Genomic DNA, 12,268 nt, shown 5'->3' with positions numbered 1-12,268 from the left:
CTTTTTTGTGATCGTGGTAACCCAGTGCTCAAATCGAACCAAATATAAAGCAGATTTTTTTTCATTTTCATGCATATTAGGTCAATTTAAAATTGTTTTATTAAATCCAGATTGGATGTGAGGCCATTCGAAGAATAACAAATGACTTCATGACTAAAAGCTCAAAATAACAGAGCACAATCTAGGATAGCTTTACGTTGCAATCCCAGAAAGTACCGCCTCGTTCACAATAACCAATGTGTATTGTGCCTTTCTGCCAAAACGCCCTCAGTTTTATGGTCCTACGTAGGGGTGGCCCCTACGGAAGACCTCCTATTTGATCGGGTGCTTCCGACTAAAAGTTAACCTAACCCTTTAACGAAGAAAAGACGATGCCAATCAAAAAAATATTTGACCAGCCCATTTAGATGACCGCTCATTCTTTGGGGTGTCGTCGACATTTCCTGTTGTCTTGTACCATCTCCGAAGGCTTCTGGCCGAGACGCCCAGTACACTGGCAACTACGCTGATCTCAATATTGTAGACATACTGCAAGACAATGCCTCGCCAGCGTATGTCTGATGAGTAGCCCATATTTTATTTAACCCCTTGAACGCGAAGGTTTTCCAACGCGGTCATTTACCGAAACCCTTTCTGCGTTATCGTGTATCTTGTGGAAAGGGTAAGTATAGTTTAGTTGATACAATTATGTATCCTGTATAGTGTAAAGCCGCTACAAACACCCACACCTAAGATTTGCAGAAGTGGTTATCGTGTATGCTACAGGTATTAGTTATTTTACGAATACCCGATAGACGACAAACGTGTATAACAGCGTACAAAAAGCACACACAAATGGTAGAGATATTTCTCGAAATATAGACTTCAACAGCAGCTGCATTACAAACTATCAACTATATATTCAAATCAAGTTAATCAAGAAACGAAAAACAGGTGCTCAGATAGTCGCCTCTTCGCGATGACGTCTCTTCGGCGAGTGGCCAGCGTCATCTCCGCCGCTGTCATCTTCACTTCCAGAATTGTTCTCCTCATCAGCTGTAGCTGCAGGCTTCCGCGCCCTAATTTTCCGCTTCCTCTGCGACGGGGGTAGCAAGGTACCATTTTGCCAGTGTCTGTGCCAGATTTCAAAGCATGAAACCGACTCACCATTGCTTGTGTGCTTTACCTTATTGCACAGGTACACGCGCAGTTCCTTCGGATCTTTTGATGCTGTACGCAGTTTGCACCAGCTGCAGTAGAATGTAGTCTCGCCTCCACGTGATTCGTAGGTCCCCTTCAGTACCGAGCACACTTTGCACGCACGCTGTCGTCTCTTTCGTCCCTGCCCGTTGTTTCCACCTCGCCACTCATCAACTTGGACAGGAGCATGAACTCGCTGCATTGGAGCTGCTCGAGACTTTGTTGGTGTCCCTTCCCGACTACACAGCGCCCCCCAATCCGATTCCTGCAACTGTACCAGCTCGAGATGTAGTTGCTTGAGGAACTTGACGTGCGCGAGCTTTCCTTTCCCCTCTTTAGCACGCCGCTTGTTGAAAACAATAAATGCATTCACGATAGCTAGGTCCAGGAACCCCAGAAAGAGTGTCTTGTAGTATTTCTTGTACTTTAGGGAAAGTTGAAGGGAATATCTGTTTGTATCATGAATAATACAGGATTAGGATAATCGATATCGTGTACATACAGGATAGCCGAACTTACCGCTGCAGGTGGAGTTGATCGTGGACATCAACTCCGCCCATGAAAGTCTGGTAATCTTTCAGCACTTTCGGACAGGCCACTTCCGCCTGCTCGCCTGACTTTTCACGGCGAACCACGCGGTCCTGCTCCACACTTCCTCCAGCACAGAGGAGATGCACAGGGCGGTTATCCCACCAGCAAACGGCCTTGATACTTGGCACAAACTTGGACTTGGCAACTGTGTACGTCCCGCGAGGAACATCTGTAGGACGCTTCTTTTTCTTCACAATGATGTCTTTGCAGAAACCGCGGCGGTTGGTCATCACAGTCCCGATACTATAAAAGCCAAGAGTAAGTAGCTGCATGGCGAGGGATGGCGATGTGTAAAATCTGTCCGTCACAATCAGTCTCTTTTCCGCTGACCCATTTTCTCCAAAAACATCTTTGACGTTGCGAATAACAGCAGCGGGGCCCGATTTCGTATCTCGTGAAGCCGATCCATCAGTATCCTTCTTCCCGCAATATACCTCGAAGCTGTGCCATACAACATAAGATTGTCATCATTTTGTATAATACACGTTAAGGGGGCTTTAGATCAAATAAAAAAATAAAGCGTGCACACCAGCACGCTCGTAACTCACCGCATACAGTAGGCAGTAGCCGAGCAGCACAGCATGAACAGTTTGGTGCCCCAGTTATGGGGCTTATCCTTCATGTAGACCCTCATGCGGTTGAACGATGACCGTGAAGGCAGCACACAGTTGAGGCGGCTTCGATTGCACGTGCAGATGGACCATATTCGCCTTCATACAGCCCTGGATATTCATCACGAAGAGCATCATCAGGTCGAACTTCATACGGCTGGTCTAGGTACGGAAGTGGACTATATGATACAGGTTTAGACCATCCTGTGGTAGCCGTATCCTTCAGGATATCTGCGTTTATCGTGCCGCTTGCGATGTTTGCGATCCCACCGACTGCATCGACTAGCGTCTCGTCAAACAAAGCGTCCTCCGCGTCCTCCTCGCCAGTATCCTCGTTGATTTCTTCTTCCGAGCTTTCACCCAGATCACTTACATCACCATTAGATACTCCATCATCATTTTCACCCTCCGACGCCAAGGTGTTGTAGTCGTTGGTGTCATCCGTATCTTGAACAGCGTTGATATCTGTTGATACAAAATGGTGCAGGTTAAAACAATTATCGTGTATCGTTATACTGTATATACATCTTAACGAACCAGAAGGGATTGCGGCAATTCTTGCTGATCGGCGAGGTCTGCTGTCTTCTTCACTCTCATCCTCACTCCCCGCCGCTGTGAACTCTTCATCCAAACTGCGTTGAAGTGCATTGGTCTCGTCCGAGCCTGACGCTTCGTCAGTGAGCTGCTGGTCATACGCCACGCGTGTACTAACAGAAGGGGACTCACGTCGTGGGGTCGGCGACACATGCGGTGACTCATATTGCAAGGTTGGAGAAGGCTGGCTGTCACCATCATCACTCTCTGAGCAATCCGCAGCAGCGTCTGCGATGATGGCATACATACAGGTTAGGAAGAGTTAGATAACATGTCTTGTACAACATAGTATAAGGTTGTAGCATAAAGACCTGCGCTGGACGGGCGCTCATCAGATTTAGTGCGCAGTGCTTCAGTCTGGCTCTCGGTGTTCTTCGGCTCGCATGACGTAGCTACAAAAAGTATATAATGTATCATTCATCCGTTACCAATATATCACGAGTATTATACAAGATAACCACCGCCTTACCGGTTGGACGGAGACTGGTAGCTTGTTCGCTGACACCTTCGTCTTTGTCGCTCCAGGCGGGGTTCGTCGGCTTCGCATTAGCTACTGCAGCGTTAGCTGTACCATCCATTTGAGTTAACGAATGATCACGTACAGAATAAGAGCAAAAGAAGCCTACCAAGGTCGATGCGGTCCAAATGGCGCATTAGTTCCTCTTCGCCGACAAAATAATCGATGCCATGAGTGTCCTTCTTGGTTTTTCCCGGCTTTATGTAGGTGAAGTTATCCGACAGACCAACAGGGCGTCTGGAAGTCCAGCCTACTTTCTTCAGCTCAGCCCAGCGGGCCCGAAAACCTGACATCTGTGGGCTTGCCTGCGATTTCTTGAGTTAACGGAAATGTGTGGCGTCGGAGCCACGAATTGCGATATTTTGTAGAGTGTGTCACACACCACTACATCCTCTAAATATTTATATTTAGAGAATTGGATAGCCGCGAACAGCGACGAAGTCAACGAATGCGACACGCAGGCACCCCGTCCCCTAGTTGTCTTAAAAATTGTATAGACTCATACAAACTTTGAGTTAAAACATTTTATCGTGTATGGTCCAGGATAAGCATTTTTTGATATCGCGTCTGATACAGGCCTTCGCGTTCAAGGGGTTAAAATCAATCTGTTGTGGATACCTTAGGTAAGGGTAAATGGCCGACAAATACTGGCCATTCAGCCCTTAATTTGTTAAAAGGTACCCTTTAGACCAAATCGGAGCCCTTACGTAGGACCTCCACAATCAAGTATTATTTGGATCATAGTCGGCAAAATCAAACAGTGTTATTGGTCAAATATCATTTTATTTAGTGGCCTGGCTTAGCAATTCAACTCCAGTTCGTCCTCAAATCCCACCTTTAGCCCTACCCACCCTTGCTTAGGACCAGCCTTTAAAGGTCAGATTGGCCAAAACTTTGGAAAGGCACAATACAGACTACGATACTACTAGTACGATGCTGCCCGTTTTACTCGTTTAAACAACGTAGCACTCTACCACATCAAAATCCACCTTCTGTTCTATCGGGGCTTGGTTAACTTCCACGACATCCATTCTAGTGTCTCTTGCGAAGTTTTCGCTTGCACGTGCCAACCGAGCGGGCCTCCGTCGACTGAATGGCACTTTGCGTAACATCTGAATCGGCCGCCACCGAGGCCGCCTCGTTAACTGGTGCATTTGATTCCAACGAAGTTTGAGCAGCCGTATCTTCCTGTTGTTGGGCTTCTTGAATGGAACCTTCAGCTTCTTTGGCTGGAGTATCCTTATTATTTGTCGCGGAAGCAATAGTGCTAGTTAGTGCACCAACACCGAAATTACCACTCGCCACCGATAGCTTTGAGGCTTCAGTAACCGCATATCCACCAATCTGCTTCGAATATTTGCTCACTTCTCCCAACGCCGCTCGTGCAGAGTAACTGGTCAGCTTTCCACTAGCAGTGAGGACGTTAAGCTTGCAAGCACGACCAATAGCAGTTTTGCAGTTGCTTTCTCGTACAGGAACGAAGAAGTGTCCTGCCGGGTCGTCCAGATTGGGCGTTTTGACCGAAGAGAAGTAGTTACCCTCAGCTAACACGTACGCGCCAGCGGCAATGTCAAACGCGTGACCCGTGTTGTCGTCGAAGTAGTTGTTTGCAGCGTGAACAACGACGTTATCACCTTCAGCACCACCGATCTTTGGTCCGCGTCCCGACATCGTGTGAATGTAATTACCCACTAGACTGATCTGCGTCGTCTTGCCATACAACAGGAACCCCCAGTAGTGATGGCCATCACAGGAAGCTGAGAACTTGGTATTGCCGTCGAAGTCCGAGTTACTGATCGTGACGCCCGTAGCACCGGAGAAGTGAACCACGATCATCTGACGACCCACGTTGGAAATCTTGACGTGGTCGATCCAAATATTCTTCGGTGCCTGTCCACTACCGCCGATGGAGATCGCATCGCCACCCCAGACGAGGTGAGGGTTCAAATTTGTGATGTGGATGTTCTGAATAATCACATTACTACCTTCGATGAGGAGGCCTTTACCATTGAGAACACCCTTGGTACCTTCCCCAACCAAAGTCTTGTCACTCGCAACAGACAGTGGGGTCTTAGCGGCGTTGTCGTACGTCACTTCGATCGACTTGCCGCCGCTGTCGCACCCGCCCGTTTGCTGCATAGGTTTGTCGCCGTTCATGAGAATTGCATCTTGTCCTTTGAAGCCGTTGTTCTTTGCAAGACACTGCTGGTTGTTCGTCGGTCGGCAGCCACTCTCTTTCGTGGATCCCTCGGTGTTGATGAACTTGAACTCTTGTGTCAGTACGATGACTCGTGGCTCGGCATCGCTGAGGTAAGTGGAGAGTTCCTTGATAGTTTTGGGGTAGACGGGTTTCGCGCTACCACCCCCCGAAGTTCCAGCTCCAAATCCAGGAACCGATCCACTCGTCGATCCTTCATTTGGGGTATTAGCTGGAGCAGGCGGCTGAGACTGGTTTGGAGTGTCTGTAGGAGTAGGCACGTTCGTCTTGGGGGTATTTGTCGAAGCTGGAGTTGCTGTATTTGACGGAACCTTCGTTGCTACTGGAGCTTTCGTATCGGGAGCGTCAGCTGAGCCCGAATCTTGAGTCGTAGGTGCACCAGCATCCGATCCCTGGGTTGTCGGAGACTTGGTGGTTGGTGGTTTCGTCGTCACCGGAGCCTTTGTTGGCGTTGTTTTCGGGTCTGTTTTAGGTGCCTCAGCACCACTAGAGGCACTCGACTGAGTAATGCCACCTCCGAATTCACCTACACCAAAGTTGCCACTAGCTTCCGACAATTGAGTCGCTGCCGTGACCTTATAATCCGTGATCTGCTTCTTGACATCTGTAAGCTGCGACCCCACCTTGTCTTGTGAGTATCCCTTCAGAGCGCCACTGTCTTTGAGAACGTTTAGCTCGCAGTTGCGACCGATGGTCGCCTTGCAATCTGCCGCAGCAGTAGGTACCATGAAGTTTCCGGTTGGGTCGTCCATGTTCGGAGACTTGACCGAAGCGAAGTAGTTTCCCTCTGCGAGAACGTACCCACCCGTTGCCACGTCAAAAGCGTGACCAGAATTCTCGAAGAAATAGTTGTTGGCAGCGTGGACAACAGAGATCTCCCCGTCGTGGCCTCCGATCTTGGGCGACCGACCTGAAGTGTGGTGAATGTAGTTGCCAAGCAGACTAAGCTCTGTCTTTTTACCCAAAATCAAGAAACCCCAATAGTGGTGACCGTCGCACGAAGCCGAGTACTTAGTGTTGCCATCGAAATCCGAGTTACTGATCGTGACACCCGTGGCTCCTGAAAAGTTAATTACGACCATCTGACGTCCGACACTGGAGACTTTAACATGATCGATCCACACGCCTTTAGGTGCGACGTCACCTTCTCCTCGAATGGTGATACCGTCGCCGCCCCACACTAGATGAGGATTTAAATTCGTGATGTGGATATTCTGCACGATTACGTTACTGCCAGTGATGATGAGACCTTTGCCATTCAGCACACCCTTGGTGCCTTCACCAACCAATGTCTTGTCACTAGCGACTGTCAATGGATCCTTGGCTGCGTTGTCATACGTCACATCAATCGACTTGCCGCCGCTGTCGCATCCACCCGTTTGCTGCATAGCTGTATCTCCGTTCATTAGAATCGCATCCTGTCCCTTAAAACCGTTGTTCTTGGCGAGGCATTGCTGGTTGTTGGTTGGGCGACATCCACTCTCGGTTGTGGACCCCTCAGTGTTGATGAACTTGAGCTCTTGCTTCAATACTATGACCCGTGGTTCGGCATCGCTGAGGTAAGTTGCCAATTCCTTGACGGTGGTAGGGTAGACGGGTTTTACGTCGCCGCCTCCTGTGGTCCCCGCCGCAAATCCAGGTGCCGTGCCCGTTATGATTGAAGCAGCGATGGCCAATTCATGGTGAGCTAGTACAAACGCAAGCAACGCTACGAAGAGCCTGCGGTCCATTCTCCTTCGAGCCGTCAAATTTGAGCTCAATAGCTGTGACTGACGTTTGAACAAATTCGAGAATGAGGACCGGCACACCGATGTTCGTCTCCAAGCGCGAGAATCTACGTTTCTCACCGTTTTGTTGTTCGAACGCGAGTTGTTGCCGGACACAGAAACTGTTTGGTCCAGCTTTTGTGTCTCCGGGGCTCAGTCAGATGGCGGAGGTTCCATCCCAAGATAACGTGCTACGGTACGAAATGCGGCCAGCGTTGATACGGACACGACTGCCGTGGCCGCAAGCAAACGTTCAATCTCACGTCACCTTTGCTTGCGGTTTTTTAATTTTGAAGTACTTTCACCCTCTGCAGTCCTCGATCGTCTCCAGCTCAGCCTTCATTTACCATGCCGGTCAATCCCGTACTCACTGTATGATCACAAAACAAAATGCGATGAGTCAACTCTGCGTGGTGCAAAGTCCAGTGAAGACTTCAAGCTCACAAGTTACGCTTTCTTCAACAGGAGTAACATGTTTACCAACAGCATGTTCAAAGCGCTCCAACTTGTAACCAAACTTACTTCTCGTACTTGGCATTTATTTTGGCCGTTATCATCTCACAGAACTATTTGTAGCGCGATTGCTTAAATACTCGCATGCACTCCACATTTATCCAGCTCAGTCCATCGTGATTTACCTCATTTTCTTCAACCCAAGGCTCCACCAACATGTCTGCCTTCTTCGGCCTCACTTTTCTCGGCTCGCAAGGTTCGTTCGACCCGGTGAAAGAGACTCCGATCCACACGTTCCAGGGACGTGACTTCCAAGACGCCTTCATGCAGACTTATCGACCTGGTTTCTCGCTGTATTCCGAAAGCGAGGAAGATGTCAAAGCCGCGAATGCCGAGCTAGATTCGGCCACCATTACAATATCACAGTTACCAGTCATGTTGCGGTATCTCTACAAATGCCCGAAAGGCGTCGACAACGTGCCTGGCAGCGCCCGAACGCTCGTTGGGCAAGCCTTTCGTCTACAGAACGGCGCTGGCAGCTCCCAGTCAATCGACCTGGCCACGTTCCTAGCCCAAATGGACGAAATCTGTCGCCACTCGCAGTCCATGGCGGCCGCTTCCGCTCACAACGCGTACCTGAAAAACGGCCTTCCGACACGTGAGTTCGTGTCCAACCTTGACTTTCGAGCCAAGCTGGTAAAGCACCAGCGTATGGAGAAGGATCCACGTGACAAGGCCCTAGCACCTGTTACAGACTCCATTACTATGGGCTGGTACCCGCCTACAATAATCACCAAGCGGATGCCAAATAAAAGCTGCGAGGAGACACGCTTCGCAAGCGCCATGGTGAAGGCCGGAGTCTACTACTACTAACCTTCATCGCGCCCTCAGCTACTCAAGTTTAATAACAACACTCAATCTATCTATCTGCTCTACAAAGTTGTTATTGCTGTATCTGTTTTCGTTGTGTCCGGCACAGTATCGGGTGCAGAGTCTGTGTCTGGTATGGTCTGTCCTCTCTGCGCGCCCTGCGTGAAGCCGTGTCGCCGCAGAAATGACTGTCTCCACGTCCACGAAGCCTTGAAGCTGTCCGGATGCAGTTTGTCCTCTTGTGCCGCCTGCATAGCGCGCTCGGTGAGACGCTTGGCCGACACGACATGGCCGGCTGCCTGTTCTGAGTGCATCCAGTCGACAATACGCTGTTCAGCTTCAGCCGACAGCGTGGCGCCCATGCCGAACTTGCGGTCGTTGGTCTTTCGGCCTCCACCGGCCTCACAGATGGCCGCGATCTTGGCGCGTTCGCGCTTCCAGCGCATGACAAGCTGCTTTTTGGCGCGCACCTGCGACGCCGGCGCGTCCGGGAAGAAGAGCGCCACCGTCTCGTCCAGACTATTATGTGTCTCGTAGTGTGCCACAATCTCCATCTTGCGCACGTAGCTCACGGCTTCACGGCGCTGCGTCGGGCGTGCAGGCTCCGCGGCTGCATCATCGGACTTCACTCTCACTACTCGCGGTCGGCCAGGCATCGATCGTCACGTGCTTTGAAAGACGAATTGGCTAAGTACGAATGTATACGTTATTTTTTGCAGTACATATACTTAAGTATACTGTGAAAAATTACAGTACTTGTATACTGTAATATAAACAAAATTCAATACACGTATTATAATTTGGTGCATGAATATCAAACAAGTGACACAACGCCAAGAGTAGTGATTTATTCGTCGAGCACCACTACACATACAAACATCAAGCTTGTCCATTTCTTCCATGATTTCATCAACAGTGCCTCACAAACACTACATCAATTTGGTTTGACTCAATTTTCAGAGCTCGTAGAAGCAGCTCCTTGCGTCACATGACCCCACTGCAGAATCGAGTTACCAGATCCCGAGTCGTCTGAATACGGTGCGACGGTACCTAGTGGCATTTCTGGTGCAGGTGTCTGCGCCGTTGCCGGGGCATTCGCTGAAGGTGTAGCAGCAGGAGCGTTGACAGACGGCGCCTCCGTCTCCGAGTCGCCCTGGTGAGGCGAATCCGTCGTCGAAGGGGTCTCCGGGTTCGGTGCCGCAGTCGGAGCTTGAGTAGTCTCTGTCGACGTCGAACCCTGCGACGTTGATGCCTCAGTTGAAGGATTCTGAGCAGCTTCAGTGCTAGTAGGCGCTGCGTTACTTCCCGATGCCGGCGACGGAGCGGCGCTGCTACTGCCCAGCTCACCAACACCAAAATTCCCTTTAGCCGCCGAGAATTTCGTAGCAGTAGTCACCTTGGTACCGCCGATCTGCGTTTTAAACGTTCCGATTTGTTTCTTCGCCGCATCTTCCGAGTTGCCGGTGAACGTACCGCTGTCAGCGAGTACATTCACTTCGCAGTCACGACCAATGGTAGCTTTGCAGTCTCCAGCAGCCGCAGGGATGAAGATGTTTCCAGCCGGGTCGGGCTGGTTGGGCGTTTTCACACTATCAAAGTTGTTGCCTTCAGCCAGCACATACCCACCCGTTGCCACGTCGAAGGCGTGTCCGCTATTGTCTTCGAAGTAGTTATTAGCGGCGTGGACAACGGAGACATCTCCCTCAGTGCCTCCGATCTTAGGCCCTCGACCCGACATCATGTGAATGTAGTTACCCAGCAGACTCATCTCGGTCTTCTTTCCGAGGATCAAGAATCCCCAGTAATGACGACCGTCACACGACTGCGAATACTTCGTGTTTCCGTCGAAGTCCGAGTTACTGATCGTGACTCCAGAAGCCCCACTGAAGTGGGTAACAACCATCTGACGTCCGATACTGGAAACCTTGACGTGGTCGATCCAAATGCCCTTAGGAACGTCGTCTCCGTCACCACTAATACCGATCGCGTCGCCTCCCCATACTAGGTGCGGGTTTAAGTTCGTGATGTGAATATTCTGGATAATGACGTTGCTGCCCTTGATGAGGATACCCTTGCCATTGAGGACACCCTTGGTGCCTTCACCGATCAAAGTTTTGTCGCTACTAATGGACAACGGGGTGATGGCAGCCTTGTCGTACGTCACGTCGATAGAAGTGCCATCGCATTTACTGAAGTCCGTCTCGATCGTGTCTTGTCCTTTGAAGCCGTTCTTCTTAGCAGTACAGTCGATGTTGTTCTTCGAATGACATCCCTTTTCAGTCGTTGATCCTTCCGAATCGATGAAGTTGAACTCTTGTTTGAGCACGATAACCCGAGGTTCCTTGTCACTTAGGTATGTTCCAAGCTCCTTGATCGTTTTCGGATACACAGGGTCAGCGTTGCCACCGCCTGTGGTTCCCGACGCGAAGCCTATCGGAGAGCCAATGACACTTGAACTGGAGCTAGTTGATGGACTGGTTTGTTCTGGATCTGAAGCCGAGGAGGCTCCCGTTGAAGGCGCCCCTGATCCTGTCGGGGCTTCCGTGGATGGAGACTCAGGAGAAGGCGCAGTCGCTGGAGCATCTGAGCCCGAACCTTGCGTCGTTGGAGCCTCAGGCGTCTCGGGAGACTGTGGCGACGGAGTGCCAACCGCTGCTGATCCCTGGTTAGAGGATGACTCCGGCGTCGCTGGAGCAGAAGGAGCATCCGTCTTCTGAGCTCCAGCGGAGGAATCTGTACTCGTCTTAGTCTCGGGAGTCTCTGGCGACGGGGTTCCTGTCCCTGTTGATCCCTGGTTAGAGGATGACTCCGGCGCCGCTGGAGCAGGTGTTGCTTGCGTGGCTTGGGTAGCAGAAGGAGTGTTCGTCTCCTGATCAGAGGAGGAGTTTGTACTTGGCTGCACAGCGCCAGAGCCGCTCGACTGTGTCACGCTGTTACCGCCCAAATCTCCGACGCCGAAGTTGCCACTGGCCACGTCGAACTTCGCAGCTGCAACGGCCTTATATCCACCGATCTGGGTTTTGTACGTGCTAATCTGCTTCTTCGCCTCGTCCTCCGAGTAACTGGTGAAAGTTCCGCTGTCCGTAAGTACGTTTAACTCACAGTCACGACCAATGGTTTCCTTGCAGTCTCCAGCCGAGGAAGGGATGAAAATGTTTCCTTCTGGGTCGGGTTGGTTGGGCGTCTTCACATTGTCGAAGTAGTTTCCCTCCGCCAAGACGTAACCTCGCTGCGATACATCGAAGGCGTGACCGGTATTGTCGTAGAAGTAGTTGTTGACAGCGTGGACCGCAATGACGTTATCTTCAGAGCCTCCGATTTTCGGAGATCTTCCAGACATGCCATGAATGGCGTTTCCAACCAATGTCACCTCCGTTTTCGCACCCGTGATAATAAACCCCCAGTAGTGGTGACCATCGCACGATGAAGAGTATTTCGTCTTGCCGTCGAAGTCCGAATTACTGATCGT

General features: G+C 50.5%; 5 protein-coding genes across 5 annotated transcripts in view; 1 reads left to right on the top strand and 4 right to left on the bottom strand.

The window, feature by feature from the left end:
• Positions 1-2,400: 2,400 nt before the first annotated feature.
• Positions 2,401-3,785, bottom strand: PPTG_12900 (hypothetical protein; the record flags this gene model as incomplete). Its single annotated transcript, XM_008909621.1, has 5 exons — positions 2,401-2,846; positions 2,919-3,203; positions 3,287-3,367; positions 3,445-3,540; positions 3,602-3,785. 5 exons carry the CDS (start codon positions 3,783-3,785, stop codon positions 2,401-2,403), a joined length of 1,092 nt encoding a protein of 363 aa, XP_008907869.1.
• Positions 3,786-4,524: 739 nt separating this feature from the next.
• On the bottom strand, positions 4,525-7,440 carry PPTG_12899 (hypothetical protein; the record flags this gene model as incomplete). The annotated part of the gene is made up of 1 exon (XM_008909620.1): positions 4,525-7,440. One exon carries the CDS (start codon positions 7,438-7,440, stop codon positions 4,525-4,527), a length of 2,916 nt encoding a protein of 971 aa, XP_008907868.1.
• A 533-nt stretch (positions 7,441-7,973) lies between these two features.
• PPTG_12897 (hypothetical protein) lies at positions 7,974-9,484 on the bottom strand. Its single transcript, XM_008909618.1, has one exon. The coding sequence runs from the start codon at positions 9,453-9,455 to the stop codon at positions 8,862-8,864; it is 594 nt and encodes a 197-aa protein (XP_008907866.1). The 5' UTR covers positions 9,456-9,484; the 3' UTR covers positions 7,974-8,861.
• PPTG_12898 (hypothetical protein) lies at positions 8,146-8,802 on the top strand (the record flags this gene model as incomplete). The annotated part of the gene is made up of 1 exon (XM_008909619.1): positions 8,146-8,802. One exon carries the CDS (start codon positions 8,146-8,148, stop codon positions 8,800-8,802), a length of 657 nt encoding a protein of 218 aa, XP_008907867.1.
• A 154-nt stretch (positions 9,485-9,638) lies between the features above and the next one.
• The window catches only part of PPTG_23285 (hypothetical protein), a gene marked incomplete at its 5' end in the record, with an annotated part of 4,364 nt that continues 1,734 nt past the window's right edge, over positions 9,639-12,268 (bottom strand). The window contains one exon of the mRNA XM_008909617.1: positions 9,639-12,238. Within this exon, the coding sequence (XP_008907865.1) occupies positions 9,749-12,238 (2,490 nt within the window). The 3' untranslated portion in view covers positions 9,639-9,748. The remainder of the gene's footprint in view (positions 12,239-12,268) is intronic.

Source organism: Phytophthora parasitica (genome assembly GCF_000247585.1).
Source record: "Phytophthora parasitica INRA-310 unplaced genomic scaffold supercont2.34, whole genome shotgun sequence".
Classification (NCBI taxonomy): domain Eukaryota; phylum Oomycota; class Peronosporomycetes; order Peronosporales; family Peronosporaceae; genus Phytophthora; species Phytophthora nicotianae.
This window is presented reverse-complemented; position numbering and strand designations above follow the sequence as displayed.